At 36.6% G+C, this 21,375-nt stretch overlaps 1 protein-coding gene and 1 non-coding gene across 2 annotated transcripts; both read left to right on the top strand.

The window, feature by feature from the left end:
• Window positions 1-1,097: 1,097 nt before the first annotated feature.
• On the top strand, window positions 1,098-21,025 carry LOC149087989 (fatty acid hydroxylase domain-containing protein 2). Its single transcript, XM_089243436.1, has 7 exons — window positions 1,098-1,250; window positions 4,757-4,939; window positions 9,097-9,200; window positions 9,368-9,489; window positions 12,325-12,530; window positions 16,615-16,887; window positions 19,397-21,025. Exons 2-7 carry the CDS (start codon window positions 4,773-4,775, stop codon window positions 19,548-19,550), a joined length of 1,026 nt encoding a protein of 341 aa, XP_089099562.1. The 5' UTR covers window positions 1,098-1,250; window positions 4,757-4,772; the 3' UTR covers window positions 19,551-21,025.
• On the top strand, window positions 18,576-18,649 carry TRNAS-AGA (transfer RNA serine (anticodon AGA)). The gene has a single exon. It is a non-coding gene; the product is annotated as a tRNA-Ser (tRNA).
• Window positions 21,026-21,375: the final 350 nt, after the last annotated feature.

The following is a 21,375-nucleotide window of genomic DNA, read 5'->3' as shown; positions in this document are numbered from 1 at the left end:
GGCACAGTTTCAGAGCACGAGCGGCAAGTGGCATATTTACAGATCACTCAAGTGACTCGCGGGAAATTTCCAGAGCACTTGACCAGTGGAACATTTCTAGATCAATCAAGTGACCAGCGGCACAGTTCTAGATCACCTAAGTATCCCGCGACACCAATGAAGTTAACGGCACTTCTTAATAGGTTGACCACACTTCATCTCGTGCAATCGGCAGAGTTATCTGACGAAGAGGGTTTGCTGATCGATTATTACGCAGTGGAACCCCAGGTCAGAGCCCCTTGAAAAAAATATATAAAGGCGTTATAGTGCCGGACTCGTGATGCGAGGATCCGGGTTCGAACCCCACAGTGGTGGTCGGCTGAAGTTGGTTTTCTGTGGTTCCCAACTTCAAGGCGCAAATGCGAGCCGATCTCCCCGTTACAAAGTCTCGCCACAGAGAGCAACAGTCCTACAACGGTAAATCATTCAACCATAACACTTCACTCATAGTTAGAAAAACTGGGGGCAGATGACAGCACTACACATAACAAGCATTACACAGAAACAAACTTTACGTCAGGTTGCACTACACGTACACGCACATTCCCGCAGGTACTGGTTCGTTGGGGGGTTCCGCGGGGGGGGGGGGCGCATGCGTGGTGTAGCAGTAGTAGGTAGGGCCTCCAAAAAATGGCTCGGGGATCCATGATGTTCTTAAGTCAGCCACCTCGTTGGGCAATTTGCCTGTTGTGGCGTTGTATTTGTATTCCTCATACAAGGGCGTAGCGAGGGGAGGGACTTGGGGGTCTGGTCCCCCCGCCCCCGAAATGTGAGAAAATGACCAAAAAAAGAGAAAAAGACGGCCAAATCTATCGTTCTATCACTTTGGTTCCCCCCCCCCCCCCCGAACGAAATTTCTGGCTACGCCCCTATCCTCATATATTCACCTCGGCTCGCACCAATGAAAATCCAAGATCTTGGATAACTCCCATTCGCACCATAAAATATGGTCACGCAGCTGCTGTGAAACATTTCACGCCCGCAGACGGCAGCACAAATATTATCCATTTTCGCGAAAACAACAACTACTAATGATGTTTATTGGATTGTTTGTTTTGGTTCTATCGTCGCAGTAGTTCCTTTGACCTTTTGGACAGTGTTTGTATTGTTGCACAACAAAGAAGGATCGACTCTCTATCTCTCTCTAAATTATACCTTTGTCTTGTGACTGTTAGGATCCGTGGTAGAATTTTGATTCTATGTGAAATAAGGTATGATGAGACTATATTTTGATGCTATAATAATTTCACTGATAATTATAATTTTTAAAATTTATTTCCTGTTGCGCATGTAATAATTATCTACTACGTATTAGCGTTGATAATCTACATTGATGCAATAGATTCTCTTCTAGGTAACCTTAAATTTTACGAGTTTCTGTTTTATTATAGTGAATTAATGAATTATTTTGGATAATTTTTGTTAATTTTTTTAAATATAATTACTTGATTTGGTGTTTGGTTTCTATTGTTGAGTTTTTAGCATTTAGAAATTAGTTTTAAATGTAGATTATTCAAATCAATTTGAATTTTGAGTTTATTGTGGTTTTTGGCTAGGATGTATTGTCAATATTTGTAGAATAGAATATTTTCATTTGTGTCGCAGCTTTGAATAATTTATGTAACACTTACAGAATGGCGATATCACTGGGTGTTTGGGGATGATTTGGTGACAACTATTTAAATAATGAGACGAGACTGTACAAAACAATAGAATTAAATTTAAAAGTTTTCGGGTTTTTTTGGCCGACGTGAAGTACAGTCTTGTCTCATTAATGTGGAGTAAAGTTTTTTTATGAAAAAACTACTTCACATTGGCCAAAAAACCCCGAAAAATTTTAAATTTAATTCTAATTTACACGATGGCCACGAAAGCTTTTTTTTGTTTCAATGGAAACAATGTTTTTAGTCATAAAATCAATTTAGAGGTATTTTTGAACAAGAGTCACGAGAAGAAATGTTGATTACTAACGTCAAACTACAGCCATTATTAAAATAAAATATTGTGAAACCATGAATGGTGTTGCTATTCTGTATTGTTCCTGATTTACACTAAGTTCCAGGACCACTTATATAAAAAGTTGAATTTTGCATGTACGTGGCTATGTTTATTTTAATGTTTAACATATCAATCACGCAGTGTTTAACTCTTTCTTTATTTAACATTAATTTTGCAACATTCTTCATAGTCAAGGAAACATTTTATTTTCTGGATATTATGCTGAGGTGAACTCGGAAAGAAAAGCCATCTTGTCTCCGCCGGGACTCGAACTCAGGCCCTCTTGCATACCGGGCAAGCATGCTACCATCTACACCGCTGGAGACACGAAAGAATTGGCCTCCTAAGAGAGGCTACTAATGTCTCTACTTCAGTGCCTCGTGCCACAGTGCATGAAATAATAAGGAAGGCAGGGTCGTGTCTCCAGCGGTGTAGATGGTAGCATGCTTGCCCGGTATGCAAGGGGGGGCCTGAGTTCGAGTCCCGGCAAAGACAAGATGAATTTTCTTTCCGAGTTCACCTCAGCATAATATCCAGAAAATTAAATGTTTCCTTGATATCCTGGGCTTAAAAAAAAGCCATCTGTTCTTCATAGTTACCAGAACCGGTATAGTGTTAAAACAACTTTCAAGAGACTTAGTGAAAACATTGTATCAGTGCGAAAGTTGTGAAACTGAAGCATCTTTTAAAAAACTACCAGAACCCCTCCACCCAACAGTTATAAAAGAGATAGGTCTAGTGTGTTTAATTGCATCTGCAATTCTGATTGGAAAAACAAAACATCACACATTTGAGGGAAAAAAAGGAATTATGAAATTACTTAGAGAAATAAAATTAGTCGAACTTCACCTGTTTTTTGCTTATATCTCAATTATTCATATACAGTAAAACTCCTCTTAACGGCCACCCCCTCAGATGCAGGCACCCCTGTTTTACAGCCAAATTAAAATTTTCTTCAAAAAGCCTATTTAAATTATGTGTTATGAACCTAACGGTTACCCTCAAATATGATTATGGACACAATGTTTATCATTCGTTCCATTGGTCTTACACCACCTGTATGGGCACCAATAACTACAATTTTTGGTGTGAATTTCGGTCTCACTAGATGACATAAGTTTAAATATTTGATCAACTTTTTTAACACTGCATTTGTGGCTACTTCTGAATAGAATTTTGACTTGAAGTATGTTAATTTTTGTTCCTTTTTGGAAACTCTGGTGTCTGTTTAGAATCTGAAATCACGTGTTCTTGGTATGTTTTATATTATTCCATGCTGTCAATACGGCCAGCTCCAGTAAAAAATCGTCTGTGCTCTCTATCACTAAGAGAAGAAATTGATGTCTCAAATACAATGGAAAACGTAAAATTGGAGTTCATGCTCTTGCAAATGAATTCAATGCATTGATTAAATATGATTTCCTGCAAATAGACCTACAATGATGGAAAATCCTTGGATTCGGTCTCAGAGCTTGAAATATATTTGAAGTATGATGCTCTGCAAAAAGCCTCCGAACACCAATTGATCAGTTTTTCCAAAAGTTGTAAATTCAGTAATAAACTTTGAATGATATTTATTTTGTAATTTAATTGCATATCTATGCAATATTTATGTATTTTCATGACTTCAAATACATCTTATATTGTCAGAATTTCATTCATGTTCAATAAAAAAAAAAACCATTTCAGTTATTATTTATGCCAATGTTTTTCAACGTGGCCCAGTACTGGGCACTGACGTCAGTCACGCCGGGCCGCGGATGATGGATGACTTTCTTTCTCTCCATTCATTTTCCATTAGTCGTGTGTTAGACTTGACCTTCCATTTACAAAAACAAATGAAACCGAGCCTTGGGTTTCCAGAGGGTGAGAACCTCTGATTTATACTATACAATTTTAAACAGGAACCTCACACCCCCTTCTGATATGATCACCCCCCTCTTTTAATGACACTTCTTTTATGCCACTAGCATAGGCGGAGATGCGGGGTGCATATATGAACTGACATCATCATCGTGCCCCCAGACTTTCAAGTCTATCTCTGCCTATGGCAACGAGTGTCCTCAAAAGAGGGGTTTTACTGTATTATTCTTATATCTCAATTATTCTTTTAAAGATAAACGGGGGGAAAAAACCAACAATATTAGTTCAAACTTTTTTGACAAAGGCAGCAAGCAAAACACTATTACGAAAGAAAAGAAAAAATTCCACTGGAAATGATTGAAACAACTTACTGTGTATGTGTACTATGTATAGGCCTATCTCTTATTGGCATACCCGTGGGTATGGTAGGAAGAATGAACTTTCCTTCCCTCTGGAAGTATCTTATACAGGCCTACAGGGTGTCTTTCAACTGCTTTGACCTCTCCCAATGCTTTCCTCCTATCAGTTCCTCCAGCAACATCTTGAGCATTCCAGAATGGCAGTTTTTTTAGAGAATGCTGACGCGAAAACATTATTTCTAATCCATGACATGTTTTTCATGTATGATTATGAGGTGAAGAGAGGTTTTGGATAGTTTTGAACAATACAATAAAATCCGTTCATTACTGTACCATAATTTTTATCGTACTGTCCCAAAACCTTGCTATCATCTTGAACAAAAGACATACATTACTTATGTGTTTAAACATGGAGCTTGGTTTGTACAGGATCTTTTGAATGAACTTACCTTTCTGAACCTGAGAGAATTAAAATTACATTTTATTTTGCATTATAGTTGTCGCATTGAGAAGATGACGGAAGTAGAAGGATCACCTCCTCCCCCCTGTAGGAAATCTCCTCAGGCTCTGGAAGAAGCACAGAACTCAAAACTAAACTTCATATCATCGTTGAAGAGCACTCTGTTCATCTTGAGCACCGGCTTGATTGTATTTGTTGCCTTCAGTAACACTTTGACATGGTATGCAAGATTTATGCTTCTATTGAATTAAAGCCTGGAACATGTATCATATGAATGAAAATGTAGATTGAGGTTATTTTGGAACGTTCAAGTGTCAATATTACAGTTTTTAGGTTCTGAAGCAAATTAACACTTCAAATTATCTGTGTTTTGCTTTGAAAAAGAAAGACAAATGTTCTTGATTTACTATAATTTCCTGTCTATAATTCATGGATTACATGTTAAAACGGTTGCTCTTACCAAATGGGGGTGCGGTGGCTGGTGAAAATGTAATGATGACTGGGATAATTATAATTTCTTATATTATTTAGATTTTCATAGTTGAAGAATGCAGCACGTTTTTATATTATCACAAGATATACAAGGTTCATGTTCTAATCATAACTTTTGTGTTTTCTATAATCAATTTCTGTTAATTTAAATACTTTTTGTAGGTTGATAACTTAAAATTTCTTCGTAAGAAGTTCCTCGTGCCCTTCCCCCCTCCACCCCAAAAGTCGATCCTGCCCATATGGGTAGCTCTGCATTAAAAGAAAACACGTTCTTCATTTACAGATCACTGCATACACTTCACAGGTTTTTTTCCCCAATACAGATAGGAATGGAAATGAACATTAAAAAAAATAATCCATGGAAATTAATTTAAAAAAGAATCATGAAATGTAGATAGGCGTCAAAGAATCGGAAGATCCCAGACTACATTCTGGCAGTCTCTCAACATAATACATAATGTGCAGTTTTTCACATAATGTAAAAATTCAAACATTTACCATCTACTTCAAAATATGAGACAGAGGGCAGCATCAGCAAGTACTCATAACTAGCACAATTCTGACAACATAAATATGTTAGGGTCACATGCATGCATTCAAAACACATATTCCAGCATGTACCAATTCATTATAAATTCTGTAGAGGAATGTGAACGAGGTGCAGAGGGAGAATAAATCTCACATTCCGGAAGTCATCAATTTGATTGAAAAATTGGTATTGGCACCTGAAATTTTCTATGAAAGATTATTTAATCTTTCTTTCAAACCGAGCACATCTCAGGCCTATCACCATCTATGGGCGATTTACAAATACAAATACAAATACAAATACAACGCCACAACAGGCAAAATGCCCAACGAGGTGGCTGATAAAAAGATGCCCATAAAAATATGGTTGTCATATGTTTCAAAAATACAGCAACCCAATTAAAAATGCAATTAACACAAATTACAAACAATATATACACATGATAAAATATTATACGATGCCCATAAAGATTACTTATGGTTGTCTTATTCTAAGAATGGATAGCTTCTCGATTTACCCCAACATGTTTATCGTATTTCTTTTTAAACGTGTCAATTGTGTTACAATTTACTACCTCCGGGGGTAAGCTATTCCATTTATTAACAACCCTATTGGAGAAAAATTCCCTGCGACACCATAACCTTGCATTGTCCCTCACCAATCGATACTGGTGTCCCCTTGTAAAAGCAGTCGATTGGCGGTGTACTAAAAGTTCATGGTCCATCCTATCCATCCCATTGAAAATTTTGAACACTTCGATCATATCTCCTCGACACCTGCGTTCATCCAATGTAAACATATTCAAAAAATGAAGTCTTTCTTCATAACTCAAGCCCTGTGTGCCAATAAGGACACGCGTAGCTCTTCTCTGCACCCCTTCAACCAAGTCTATGTCCCTCTGTAGGTATGGTCTCCAAAACCTTACAGCATACTCCAGTCCAGGACGAACTAAGCCTCGAAAAAGAGGAAGAATGACTTTAGGAGAACGCGAAGAGACTTTTTTGAAAATGAGACCAAGCATTCTATTCGATTTTTTGACAACCGCTGAACAATGTTCAGAAAACTTAAGTCGCTCGTCAATGAGAATTCCCAAATCGGTGACTCTAGTTGCATCCGGGATAGTGACACCATTCAACTCGTAAGAGAACCGTTGGTTGTTCAAACCAAAATGAGCGACCATGCACTTATCTACGCTAAACGTCATGCTCCATTCATTTGCCCATGCTGCAATCTTGTTTAAGTTGGTCTGGAGCAACTCCCTATCGCTTTCATTCCCGATTACCCCCATTAGCTTCACATCATCTGCGAATTTGCTAGTAATTCCATCGATACCCTGATCGAGTTTATCGATAAAAAGTGAAAAAAGTATGGGGCCAAGGACACTTCCCTGAGTTGTACCTTTACTACCTAGTGAGTTGTGCCAGAAGTGTAACTGTGTGCATACCTAACAGTCTGAGTGTGTATGAGTGTTGTGTTCGATTTTTCAGTGCCTCCATCTATATTTCAGAAGTGAAGTGTTATGATTTAATTACGTTTGTACTGTTTGTAGGTCTGTTACTCTCTGTGGCGAGACTTTTTAAAGGGCAGATCGGCTCGCATTTGCTCCTTGAAGTTGGGAACCAGAGAAAACCAACTTCAGCTGACCACCACTGTGGTGATGATGGAGTCGGCTGAAGTTGGTTATGCAATCAAAGTCAGGGAAATACAAAATTTTCATAATTGATAATCAGCATGCGTATTTGCAGTCAAATCTCGACAACTTGAATGTGCAGCGGCCGGCGAGAAACTTAGTTACCATTAGTTTGACTTATCGGAAATTCCTATTTAAGAGAATTAAAAATAAAAAGATTTTCTAAAATAACTGTTATTTATGAATATACTATTAGTAAACAATGTCAAACTACAGGACATGAAGAAATCAGTAATGATAAACGCCTAATGAATGAGAATATTGAAAAAAAAATCTATTTAAACAATGGATGTATGTATTATGAGTATAGGTGTATACACACAATATTTGTATAAATTAAAATTATGAATAAAGAGGAAAAGCTAATTATTTTCCAGAAAAAAAAAAAGAATGCAGTAATTATCATTTTTATTCTTGTTACACACACATTTGAAGAGAGTCTTGCATGAATAATGTCAGTTTTTTTAAAATCATTGATATTGTATTTGGAGGGATGCCTTACTCGCTCAACAACGAACTTTTCTTGAGGTATGAATTTCTGCAAATTTCATTGATAATTTGTTCTTTTTTGTTTCATATCTGACGGTTTAAGCTTTTACTTTGACATTTTCGAAAAAAGTCTATGTACAATCGAGATTTATTCTGACTTCGAACATTGCATCCAATCGCAACTCAGCTGAAAGGTGATATTGGTGTGACCAGACTTATATGTAGCAAAATATTTACTAGCTCAGGTGACCAAGTCAGTTGTCATTGGTCAGTTTATCTATTCTACAAAACTGGAAAAAAGAATGGGAGGGGGGGGGGGGGAAAGGTTGGATGTTGTAATTATGTACAGTGCACTTTTAATTCCTCACACCAAGGCTAGATGTAATTCTTTAAAAATTCATATCACCCCTGAAAACATTGAGTTAAGGAAAAATTTCAACACTAAAAGAAAAGTTTTTGTAGCAGAGAAAAAACGTAAACTTAAGCAATATTGGAAGTATTAGAGTTAGACTTATAGTGAATTGACTATAAGGAAAAGGATTCTGCCCCAGAAAAGGTAAAAAAAAAGAAGAGAGATAATTTCTCAGACTAAGAAATAGATTTCTTTTCTTTTAAACTGAGCACAACTCGGGTCTATCAGCTTGGGCAATTTACTACCTAGCGAGTTGTGCGAGAAGTGTAAGTACGTAACAGTCTGAGTGCATAATTAGTGTGGTATCTGATTTTTCAGTTGTGCCATCTATATTTCAGAAGTGAAGTGTAATGATTAAATATTTGTATCGTTTGTAGACCTGTTGCTCTCTGTGGCGAGACTTTTCAATGGGGCGATCAGCTCACATTCACGCCTCGAAGTTGGAAACCACAGAAAATCAACTTCAGCCGACCACCACTGTGGCGACAGTGGGGTTCGAACCTAGGACTTTGTGATGCGAGTCCGTCACTCTGACCACCACAACGGCTGAGAAATAGATTGTCATCTTGAAAAGAAAAATGCTTAGCTTACTAAAAATTTGCCTGGGCCCCTAATTCCAGCCCCCCCCCCTCCTGGTATTTCAAGAGCGACTATTGGAATTGTAAAGTATTTCAATGGTTATGTATTGGATTTATATACGCCAATGAAGTTGTTGATGTGTGAAGAGGTTGTACGTGGCTAATTTCAATAATTTTTATCTTTTAGGCATCTTCAGCATTTCTGGGGAGCAAGTGGCGACTTCTGGCAGAGGCAGTGGGATAAGATCTGCGACTTGTTTGAATCTGATAAATATGTCATGGGAGTATGGGGTAACTAGATTTTCCTACTAAATACAGTATCACGAGCATTCATACATAGGCCTATATTGCGTCTCGTTGTAAATAAAAAATTATACAAAGGAAAAAATGCATTAATGTGTCAGTTCATAAATCATTTTTGCCAATACTATTGGTGTAATTGCTATTTTTTTGCACAGGTACTTTCCTGGTTACATTCCTGATATACTGGTGTTTCGGACTACTCTACACAGCCTTGGATCTTACCGGCAAACCCCAATTTCTCTTGAAGTACAGAATTCAAGACACGACATCTTACCCTGTAAGTTTGATCTTCTCTGATGGGCTGAGTTTGATGTAAGATAATAATGAGGAAATAAGACTTTTCACAAAGTTTGTCCAAAGATGTCCTCTCTACTTGTTAACACAAGGTATGCAGGAAACTCTTTGTTATGCAAAGATGGTGACGAGGAAAGAAAAATTCACATTTCCTCCAGTGGGACTCAAACCAAAGCCCTCTTACAGTCCGGACAAGTGCACTATCACTACACAATAGAAGCAATGAGAAATTTCTTTCTTGGAGCATCTGCGAGAGGGCGGTGGTTTGAGTTCCAGTTGAGGCAAATGCCTTTCCTGGTCATCTCTGAACAAAAACCAGTTTACTGTATAGCTTGTATTAACAAATGGGGAGGACCCATACACATCTTTTTCTCTACATACATGTTGCCCTCTGGTGGCTTTGATGTCATTTATGAGCCATTAGCTGATTTTTTGTCACTATCCATCACACAACTGGTTCATTGCCTCAACTGGTTCAGCACATATACTCCAAGGAAGAAATTTCTCATTGCTTCTATGGCGTGATGGTAGCACACTCACCCAGACTGGGAGAGGGCTATGGTTCAATTCCCATGGAGGCAAATGTGCATTTCTTCATTTATAGTCATCATCTCTGCATGCTAACCAGTTTCATGCATATCTTCCATTGGTGTTTGATCATGAATTTGTCTTGTTTAAGCCATCTGCAGACTGACTGGCTGTGTTGCTTTACATAGAAATGGTGGGCTAAAAACAAAGCCAAAGAGCACAAAGAAAAGTTAAGTGGAATTAGGTGTTTGTGGTTCAGCAGTTTGCTCCAAATGCACCCATTAAATCAGGCATCTTCAACCTGTTGCTTGCAAGCACTACAGTGCTCCCTGAAGTAACCACAGTATTTGATGCTCATGCCCGATTTCGTGCTCACTAGTACTTGATCAATGTTCCAATTAACACCTTATACAAATCACATTCAAGAATGAAATCAGAATGATTTCATACATTCGTGTGTTGAACTTGCCATAAGGATGCTCTTCTTTTGATGATGGGTACAGGCAGTGCTCGCGATTTTCTCCAACCCCATCTCATTTGTAATCACCACAAAATTTATTACAATTAAACGGCCGACATTATTTGAACCCAAAATTGCAAAAGAATTGCAATTTGGGTTCAAATAATGTTGGGTGTTCAATTGTATTATTTAACCCAAAAGGTAATTCATTTCTACCTCAAAATTTGTTAATCGCGACAGTACCCAATTGTCCGGGAAAAATATGTTGTAAACATTTTGTATGTTTTTTTCCTTCTTTTTTGATACAAAATAAAGTGTTCCAGACTCTGCCAGGAAGCTGGGCTGGAAGAGATCTCAGCAACGGGATAAGTTCAGTGGCAAAGTTCTGCCCTTCGTTCATTCGGCAGTACTCGCGACTGGAAAAAGGTTAAAGAACTCTGTGCATCAAATCAATCATCAACAGCTTTCCCATTTTGGCTCAATATCCTCAAAAGTTTTTTTGAGAAAAAGAAAACACTGTTACTTGTTGGTGATACACTGATGGTTACTGCTATCTGGGTAGTGAACTTTTGCTGCAGGATTTTGGAAAATATTAAAAAAGAACATTCACTTGTATGAATTTGGTTAAAGAGATTAAGGAAATATTATTCTTGAGTTGCAAATAATATTTACATGTGTGCAAAGAACAAAAAAATTGAATGAATAAAAATGTTTCCTTGCAATGCTGATTGTTTTCAATAGGAATTTTGGTGCTGAGCAAAAATTTCGCGTCAGCAGGACCTGACTTTTTCTGACTTCAAGGGAACCCTGGGCAAAATGGGTATTGGGAGGGGGGATAGACTGTGGTTGAAGAAGTTGGATACATCAGCAAGTATAGTACATGTTGTTTGTAAACACATGAAAGAAAAGGATATGCACTATTTGAAGTGAGAAATGTGAAAAGATATTTTCTGGTTTTTATGCCGAGGTGAACTCGAAAGAAAAGTTATCTGATCTCTGCTGGTCATTGAACCCAGGCTCTCTTGCATACCCCCTCAGATGGGGCAGTAGAGCCATTTGCTGAAGCTAAAGAGGAGCTATACTAATGCTTCTATTTCAGTGCCTCACGCTGCAGTGTTTGAAATAAGGAAGGCGAGGTTGTGTCTCCAGTGGTGTAGATGGTAGTATGCTTGCCCAGTATGCAAAGATAAGGAGTCCTGGGTGCCAGTGGAGGCCAGATGACTTTTTCTTCCGAGTTCACTTCAGTATAATATCCAGAAAATATCTGTTTCCTTGATACACTGGGCTGGTAAAAAACCTGTCTATCTCTATTTCTTGCCATTGTTTCATAAATAATTTTTACAGTCAAAAATATGTGAAATTGAGGAATCAAACAAAAGATTGTGACACATTGAAATATATTTTTATTGTGGAGTTAATATTGCAATAGGTGCATTTTATACATACTGTAGACTTTGGTCTATTACTGATTGGTATAATGAATATTAAAATAGATTTTTAATAGTCTATGCAAACAAATTTTCATAGCCTATTTTTAATGGACACTTTCGAAATAGCATGATATGATTTAGGGAAAATTCTTTGATTTTTCATTAACTTTACCTAATAAAACTGATAAAAATGTGCATAAAATATATACCATTATAGAAGTCTCTTAAACCATTGGGCCCTGTAAATCAGGGTTGCGGATTCAAGTGTATTAATTCATATTTCACGAGGAAAAGATTTTTTTTATATGTGGTTATATGCTGTTGAAATTTATTCGATCATTAATTTCCAAAATTAATTTCTTGTTTTTAATAGATATAATTTTTTTTTTACTTTCAAAAGGTGTCGGCAACACAAGTGTTTCACGTTCTTCAACAAGTTCTCATCAACCAAATAGTTATAGGAATACCTTTCGGGATACTCGCTTATTACTTGATGGTCTGGAGAGGATACGATTCTGGCAAGACCCTGCCCACTTTCCAGTGGGTCCTTTTCGAGCTGATCATATCAGTATTGGTGGAAGAGGCTGCTTTCTATTATTCCCATAGGTAGCTTAGATTTCTTTGATTTTTTTTTGGATTATAAAATTTTTATGTTGTGTATTGTATTAATTAGGATAGCACAAACTGTCAAATCTTGATTAGTGGAATGTGCAAAGACAGCCAGAAAACAGGCAGAATCATCCCATTTGTAAAAAAATTTGATTTCAGAATGGGGAAAAGATTTGTGAAAATGCAGTGTTATTTATGTATATGATATTATAAGGCTTGAAAAATCCCAGCTGCCAGGTCACAATGGCCAGGGTGGTATCTAGGATTTTCATGGGGGGGGGGGGGGGGGATATGATTTTGCCATTCCCCCTACACTTTATTTCAAATCGACAGCAACTCCAGTCTATTGCCATGGGCAATTTAGAATGAGTTTTCAGGCAAAGTGTGCATGTATAACTAACAGTCTGAATGGACATCCAGTGTCCTGCATAAATTTTTTAGTGCTGCCATCTATTTTCAAACTGTGAATGCAGGGTAATGATTGAATATTTGTATGTTGTAGGCCTGATGCTCTGTGAGAATTTTAATCATCACAATTAGCTTGCATTCATGCCTCAAAGTTGAGAATAACAGAAAAACCAACTTCAGCTGACTACCACTGTGTGGTAGGATTCAAACCGAGGTCCTTGCAAGGCCCCCCTTCCCCACTGTACAAATTCAATGATTTTATAACGGTTTTTGTTTCCTCCCCTAAAGTTTGCCGCCCGCTGCAGTTGCTTTCTTCCCCTATAATTCTGGCCCTAGCCTTTGGCAATTTGAAAATTGGGATATTGACACTTAAAACTTTCTACCAAATTGGAGTTGTGAAAATTTTGGAATTCATATTCACATATCAATGAATATTGGAGAGGGGTTTGCAAAGTTGAACTTTCAATCTTTCCATTTTAAAAAAATAAGTTCCATTAATAATGTCCCAAACAGTATTTAAAACCATTAGTAAGGCATTCATAGTGATGCTATACTTTTCAGCTGAAATTTATTTTTGTTCAAGATATGAATTTTTTTTTTCATTTATAGTTGATAATTTTTTCTTTTCAATTGAAAACTTTAATTGAACTTTTCACTTTGACTTTTTTGAAAAATCCATATGCAATAATGATTTGTACTGATGTGTAAATGCTTCATATGCTTGCTACTTAGCCAAAGTAAAATGATTTTCTTTGATGAGTCCTGACATATTGTAATGAATTCTGTGCACCCCTCCCCACCCCAGGTACCTAACTCTAACCAGATATGCAGATGACAAAAGGAACGACAGAAATCATTTCTCCCACAATGCAACATTTATTTACAAACTTAACAAATTTGCACTTAACAATTAATTTTCAATTTAGACACAATTCTCAATTAAAATATCCTTGTTATTCCGCAATAACACATTGTCATCATAAAAATCTAACATAACTCAAATAAGCAAAAAGCAGCCATTAAGTTTTCTGATAAAATTACAGGAAGTCTATGCTGCTTTAGGACGTTTATTTCATTCACTTAATAGTTGAGTGTGACTTGTTCATTCCCCAAAATACCAAGAACTTTTCTTAGGTGAAGATACTTCATTTGACAACACCATGAGTGATGACTAGACAATAATGAGAGATCATCAGAGGATAGCACATCTGGAACACAGCAAGGTTGAACTGGTGAACAAGTTACAATCCAGATTCGGCAAAAACTCACTGCTACTGATAAGGATAGATACTGATGCTAGATCCCATCAAATGTTATGCCGTTGAAACTGCAATAAGACAGACACCAAAATGATTCTCCAGTCAGCATTTGTATGGAGATAATCGAGAAACTTCAACCATGAAGTCATTAGTCAGTCAGTCGAGGCATTCAATCACTGCAACAAACTTATCAGAGACTTTCAGACCTTAAATAAAAACACCCAGTCCACCTGGAAACATTGCGTGCCTAATCACAGGTTAGAAATTTAGTTACATTCTATTTGGTGAATTTCCTGTGCAAACGCTAAATGAACCAATCTGTAATATGATACAATGCAATAGAACCAAGATCCGAAGCTGTATTTACACTCTGACAACATATTTTAATCTCGGATTCAGTGGTTTATGTGTTAATTTCATTTCAAAGCAAGAATACGTCACTAAAGGAATTTCTATCATATTTACTTATTCACATGACATTAAGAATATTTCAATTATAACATTAAAAAAAAGTGGGAACACACTGAACGGATCAGCTGCAATTGCAGAACCTGCAATCACTGAAACTGACTACAGATGATTGGATGAACGAAAGGCAACATTTAACATACTTTTAACAATATATCAACTGTTATTCAGGAAAATAATATTTTTAGAGACTATTTTTAGACACTTACTGCTAGGGTATATGGTTATGTTATAGTACAACAAAATATTTGAAAACATAGATGGCATAACATTGCTCCAGCGATTCTTTACTGAGAGGGTAACTGCTATTTTTTTTATTCATCTTGTACCCGAAAATTTGGATGATGAAAATTTGTTCTTGATTCAGAATTTTTCTGATGGAAATGTTGCAGCTTCCACAGTCATTCACATTCTGGCTTAACCGTTTGCAATAATCCTTTATAAGGACACAAATTCGGTTACTGCTTCTGTTAGGGGTCAATCAAAATGAAATCATGTATAGTAGAACTTGGCAATTAACTTTTTCAAACTTTCCTTGAGTTTTCTATTTAATTTAATGTTAAAGTTTTTTGTTTAATTCAAACTTTTTCAAGTTTTTTTTGGATAATTCGAAGTTGAAGGGGAAAAAAATCCTTATTTTTGTATGAGCGAATTAAGTTGGAAAAATTTTATGTCAGATCTTTCTTTTCTTGATCAAGTTGTTAAATAATGAAAATACAGTTTTCTTCTACTTTTTTTTTGATGAATTAATGCCATTTTAACATTGTTCAGCTGGAGTGCATCGAGACTGTGTAACACTTAATACTGATTACACTTTTTTTTTTAACTTATAGATAAAAGGTGTACCATTCAAAATCTGAATCTTTTCATCATAATTAAGACTGGAAAATATTGGAAAGTTCAGATTGTAATACGTTAATGAAATTATAAATTTTCTTGATAGCATGAGAATGATAAGCAAAATTCGGGAAACAGTGTCACAACGGATGATCATGAACTGCTTCCGTAAATCAGGCTTTGAATATTTTTAAGAAATTGTGCCATGATATTTATTCCAGAACAATGGAATAATGTAGTAGCTAAGATCAGTTATAATTGTAAATTATTATAATTATCAATTACTAAAATTTAGGAAACAGTTTCATAACTGATAAAATTTTAATAATCAATATATCAATCATAATATCAATTTGCCGCTGTGGTGGTCGAGTGGTTATAGTGCCGGACTCGTGATGCGAGGATCCGGGTTCGAACCCCACAGTGGTGGTCGGCTGAAGTTGGTTTTCTGTGGTTCCCAACTTCAAGGCGCAAATGCGAGCCGATCTCCCCGTTAAAAAGTCTCGCCACAGAGAGCAACAGTCCTACAACGGTAAATCATTCAACCATAACACTTCACTCATAGTTTAAAAAAAAACAAAACTGGTGGCAGATGGCAGCACTACACATAACAAACATTACACAGAAACAAACTTTACGTCAGGTTGCACTACACGTACACGCACATTCCCGCATGTACCGATTCGTTGGGGGGTTCCGTGGGGGGGGGGGGTGCATTTGAGGTGTAGCAGTAGTAGGTAGGGTCTCCAAAAAATGGCTCGGGGTTCCATGATGTTCTTAAGTCAGCCACCTCGTTGGGCAATTTGCCTGTTGTGGCGTTGTATTTGTATTTGTATTTGTATATTATCCTGCATGAATGTTGATGATTAAGTTGCAATTTTCAGTCATTTCACTAATCCAAGATAGATTAATTGGATAATTCAAACCTTTCTCCAGGGACTTCAAATTAACCACATTCGACTGTATTTAGCGGCCCTACTGTACAAAGAAAATAGTGTATTTTTTAGCATAGGTTGGTTATGGTTACATTGCAGTATTTTGCTAAAAAAACATGTAAGGCTATTTTTATGTACAGTCATATACCAATTTTTTTTGCATTCATATTTTAGGTTATTGCACCATCCCAGAATATACAAGTATATTCACAAGCGCCATCATGAATGGACCTCACCCATAGCTATCACAGCTATCTATTGTCATCCTATTGAACATGTTTTTTCAAATCTGTTTCCACCATTGCTGGGGCCACTTCTTCTTGGGAGCCACACCGCAACATCATGGCTGTGGTTTACCATCGCCCTGCTTTCGACTTTGAATGCTCATTCCGGATTCCATTTTCCTTTTTTCCCTTCTCCCGAAGCTCATGATTTCCATCATCTCAAGTAAGTTTTGGTTTTGTTTGTATAGCATGTATGCTACAATATGGCAACCTCTATCATTATATTGCACACATCGTAATGAACATATTTGGCCCTCACATTTCCAGTTCAAGAAAGCATGACATTTCATCATTTTGATCATTTTTTGTCACACCACGGTCATTTTTTACACACAAGGACTAATTAGACTGAGACCTACAATTTATTGCTGATTCTGAACGGCAGGCTTGTTTTTTTATGCTCATCGAGAGGTTGGTGCGCTAACCCCTTCAATGGGGGACTCTGTGCAGTAGCAATTTTTGCTGCGGTCGTCTCCATTTTTGTTGTACCCCTGTGTCAGGAAATTTTTCTGACCAGGACAAACCTGATTTTGAACTCGCGACACCTCTAAACATCCTTTGGTACTTTAGGCGAGTATCTTATCGACCTGAACTACTGTGTCTGCAAGCATCACAAGACAACCCAAAACTGCAGGAGTTGAAATATGAACTCAAAAACATTTCTGTATTAAATTAACAGACTATTATATTTAACAAAATAGTGGGAGAGCTACCCCATAGCTTGGAGACCCAGGGGAAATCAGAGAAGCACCTTTGAAGCTAATAGTGACGAAGGTGTAAAAGAATGCAATCGAGTGAGGCAATCTAGTCAGTGTCATTTATACAGCCAGCTGCTGTAGAAATCATTACAGGAATGTGTAGGACACACCCAGATAACTAGGAATGCAGGATTGGTAATGCTTTCTTAATATGGTAGCGTAAACAGAAAACACACTACATATAAGTGAATATGCATTTCAACAAATAGCAAAGGTCAAAGAAGGTGTTCAAAGTGTCGTCCACGAGCTGTGATGGGGATCTCTATCTCCGGTGCATGGAATGCCGAACAACATTCTGGAAGGTTCCGGGCAAGTCTCTGACTTTCCTGTAATGCATGTAGCCAGTTCATCAGCTGTGATAAACCAGTTGAGAACACATAGCACTCTTTATATAATATACGGTTTTGTGTTTTATGATTTTTTTCCCATTCACTTGTACATATTTTTACTCCAGTTATTACATACTTTGCTCAAAACATACACAGTCAGCATAAGATACTGAAAAAAGAATTTGGCTGACCAAAATTGGTTGTTTCTGTTGATGCCCTGCCTTCGCAGGCTGTCTGGCGACTCAAAAATCACCAGGGATGGTATGTGAAAGGAAAAGAAGATAAGTTTGAGCACGTGTGTGTGAGTTGTGTAGTGTATGTACGTGTAGAGAATGAAAAGAGCTAAGAGAGAATTGCTCACTAATCTTTGCAAAATGATTGCTGATCAAGAGAAAACACAAAAACAATGTAGTCAAAGGAATTATGTCATAAAATGGAAAAAACTGGAGGAAAAGCAAAGACCATGATAAAGAATATCTGTTCTCCCAATATTAATGTTTGTGTTTATAAAGACTCCATTTCAGTATATTTTGTAATCATATTAGTTAAATATCTCTAGCTGTCAAAATGACCACTACCATTGTTCTAGGTAGAACTTCATTTATACAAGGATGATGTCACTCTGAGAGTGACGTCATCCTTGTATAAGTCGCCATCTGGTGGCAGCGTCAGCAGTTGTGAGCTTGGCCTGAGTCTGGTCCAGCCATCCATGTACGGTCCCTTTCAGTGTACACAAGCTCCAAGGAAAGATTGAGAGATTCTGTGCCTCTGTAGTCTAGTGGTCTAGGGCATTCACCCAGAAAGTGAAAGGGTGTGGGTTCGATTCCCCTCAGGGGCAGTTGAATTTTCTCTCTTTCCAAAATATATCTTCGCAACAGCCAGTTGTTAAAAACCTTCGTAGAACTTCATTTTACTGCTGAACTAAGAAACTTAGAATATTCATACTTTAGGAATTTAAGAGCCTCAACAAGGTGAGAAAAATCATGGAAAAGTACCCGTGTGATAAACTGTTTGGATGTAATCGCGTGTCTAAATAGGTTTGGGGTCAAAATAACTGCTTCCATCGATCTAGTGTTAACAGGGGTTCTAATAGAGAATTTGAAATATCCGAATGCACATCATAACAAAAAAGCTGTTGTACAAGACTTATGCAGTATTAACAGTTTATTACTAAAAACTTGATGTGGAATTTAATTTTACACTTTTGAGAGATGTTTGTAGCCACTTCTATTTTTCTCCATGTCCATTTTTTTACTTAAAAGTGCAAAATATTTTTTATTGCAACATTAACATTGTGCAGTCAAATTTATGGTACAGGTTTCATACATATTTTGTGTATTCCTATGGCCGGGATTACACTATAAAAGTTTCCATAAAACTTGAAAATACAACCGATAAGCGTATTGTTACATTTGAGCGATTGTACCCAATAAGCTTATTGGGTGTTTTTTCAAGTTTTGTAAAAGATCTTTTATTAAACTTTTATAGTGTAATCCCAGCCTATGTCAAAAATTTTAATTTTTTTTTTTCATATTATAATTGCGGTGATGTTGCTAATGATGTGCTCTGGCTTTCTTTTCCCCAGATTCAATCAGAATTACGGTGTGCTAGGAGTACTTGATCGTCTTCACGGTACTGATTCGATGTTCCGCAACAGCAAAATATACCAACGCCACATTATGTTGCTTAGTCTAGTGCCTATCAAACAAATTTATCCAGATGATCCGAAGAAAAAATAGTCGAATTCTTGGCTATTTTTCTCCACACCGAACTCAGATGCTTTGCTGTGGCCTTCGTGCATTCAAAATACCCTTAATGTTAAATGGATGCATAAAAAAACATATTGCACAGTTGCAATATCAAGTAATATCACGGGTGTTTTTTAAAAAAATTATTTCTTCGTTTTTAAGTGTTTATTTCAATTGTTATTTTATACGTTTATTTGATTGCAATTTTTTTAGTGGCAATAGAAACATCACATAAACTTTTTTTTTAAATTTGAACAAAGTTATTGCATAAAGTAAGACCTGAACAAGATGGCCATCTTTCTCTCGGGAAAAAGCTGTACAGTTTCAAGGTACAGTGTTTCCACTTGACTTCTATAGCCACACCATTATAAGGAAATAGACCATATGCACACACATGCTACATACTCCAGAACCGTAATGTTCTGCTTGTCATGAATTTTATTAATACTCATTTGAATATTTCTACACCATAGTTATTTCCCCCCTCCCCCGCTGATTTTGTATTATAAATATGTATTTCATTTACACAATATTATTTATAGTGTATTATATTTGTTGTATTATGTAGAAGATTGTGTAGAAAATAAATTTTCTTGTGCAAATTCCATGGGGACACACCTGGTCCCTAGATGGAAATTTTAGCAATATTGGCAATGCTCATCAAGATACAGTAGAACCTCTCTAATCTGGACACTTCTGCTAAGAATTTGGTTTTTTTTTGCAAGCAAAGGTATTGATGTTTCTTCTGTACGCAAATTCCATTTTGGCCTTTTCCATTCAATCGACCATTTTCTTTCTCTTGTGTTCCCCCCCCCCCCTGATATATTGTTGGTGCCCACTGCAGTTTTCAATCTTCTGTGAAACAATGAATGTGAAACCTGTATGTCTCAATGAAGGTGATTATTCAAAAGATCGGCTTTGATAAAAGAAACAAAAACTTTAATTTTTTCATTAAATAACTCCTCTCTGTACAATTAGCTTTGGTGTCCTAAACCTTGTCCAGCGCGTCATTATTTTCTGTTAAGTGAATTTCCAAACATGCCCAAAATGTTGAATGATGTGATAAGCTGAAAACGGAACTATAATGCTTTAAGTATCTTTTGAAAAAGCTAGAATGCAGAACTCTAGTACAAATGTTGCATGAAAATATGGAATCTGAAAATTTACTGTTTATGATTTGATGTGAACAGAAATGTTTTTCAGTTTTTTTATCTACGTAATGCCTACAAAAAAATGTTTTGTGGATAAATGAATTGGTTTTTTTTTGCGGATAACTATGTTAGTTAGAAATTATGAATTATCTTTTATTCTATGCATACACAGTCCAACTTGTTTATAACGAACTATTAGGAAATTTCATGTATAATGAAGTTTTTCCATTTCTTTAATTACATATTGCTTATCCGTACTTATCAAGACAGTAGGGGTACAACAACGTTTGCAAACAATAAATAATTTTGCCATTTTTTCTGATTTTGTTATAAATGGGTCAGACTGTATATTGCTTTATTAGTTTTATTTCAAAGGAAAATATGAATCAAAGTGATTGAAAGGTCATATTATGGTTTCATTTATGAAAAATTAAGGCATAAACAAAACTTGATCCAAAAAATTCTCATTCGGAATCACTTAGGTCCTTAGGAGTCTGGATTAGAGAGGTTCTAGTGTACTACAGTAGAGTCTCGTTTATCTGACATTCCATCGCAAAAAACCCCCATAAAAAAGCATCAATCGGCAACAAGAGCTGCAAGTGTAGCCTATTTTTTGTTGTCCCAGACTCTACCGCAGTTAATTAGTTACCCTGACTGTACAGTGG

This window comes from Pholcus phalangioides, unplaced genomic scaffold (genome assembly GCF_987345545.1).
Source record: "Pholcus phalangioides strain wild (caught in Gottingen) unplaced genomic scaffold, Ppha-v1.0 ptg000003l_1, whole genome shotgun sequence".
NCBI lineage: Eukaryota > Metazoa > Arthropoda > Arachnida > Araneae > Pholcidae > Pholcus > Pholcus phalangioides.
This window is presented reverse-complemented; position numbering and strand designations above follow the sequence as displayed.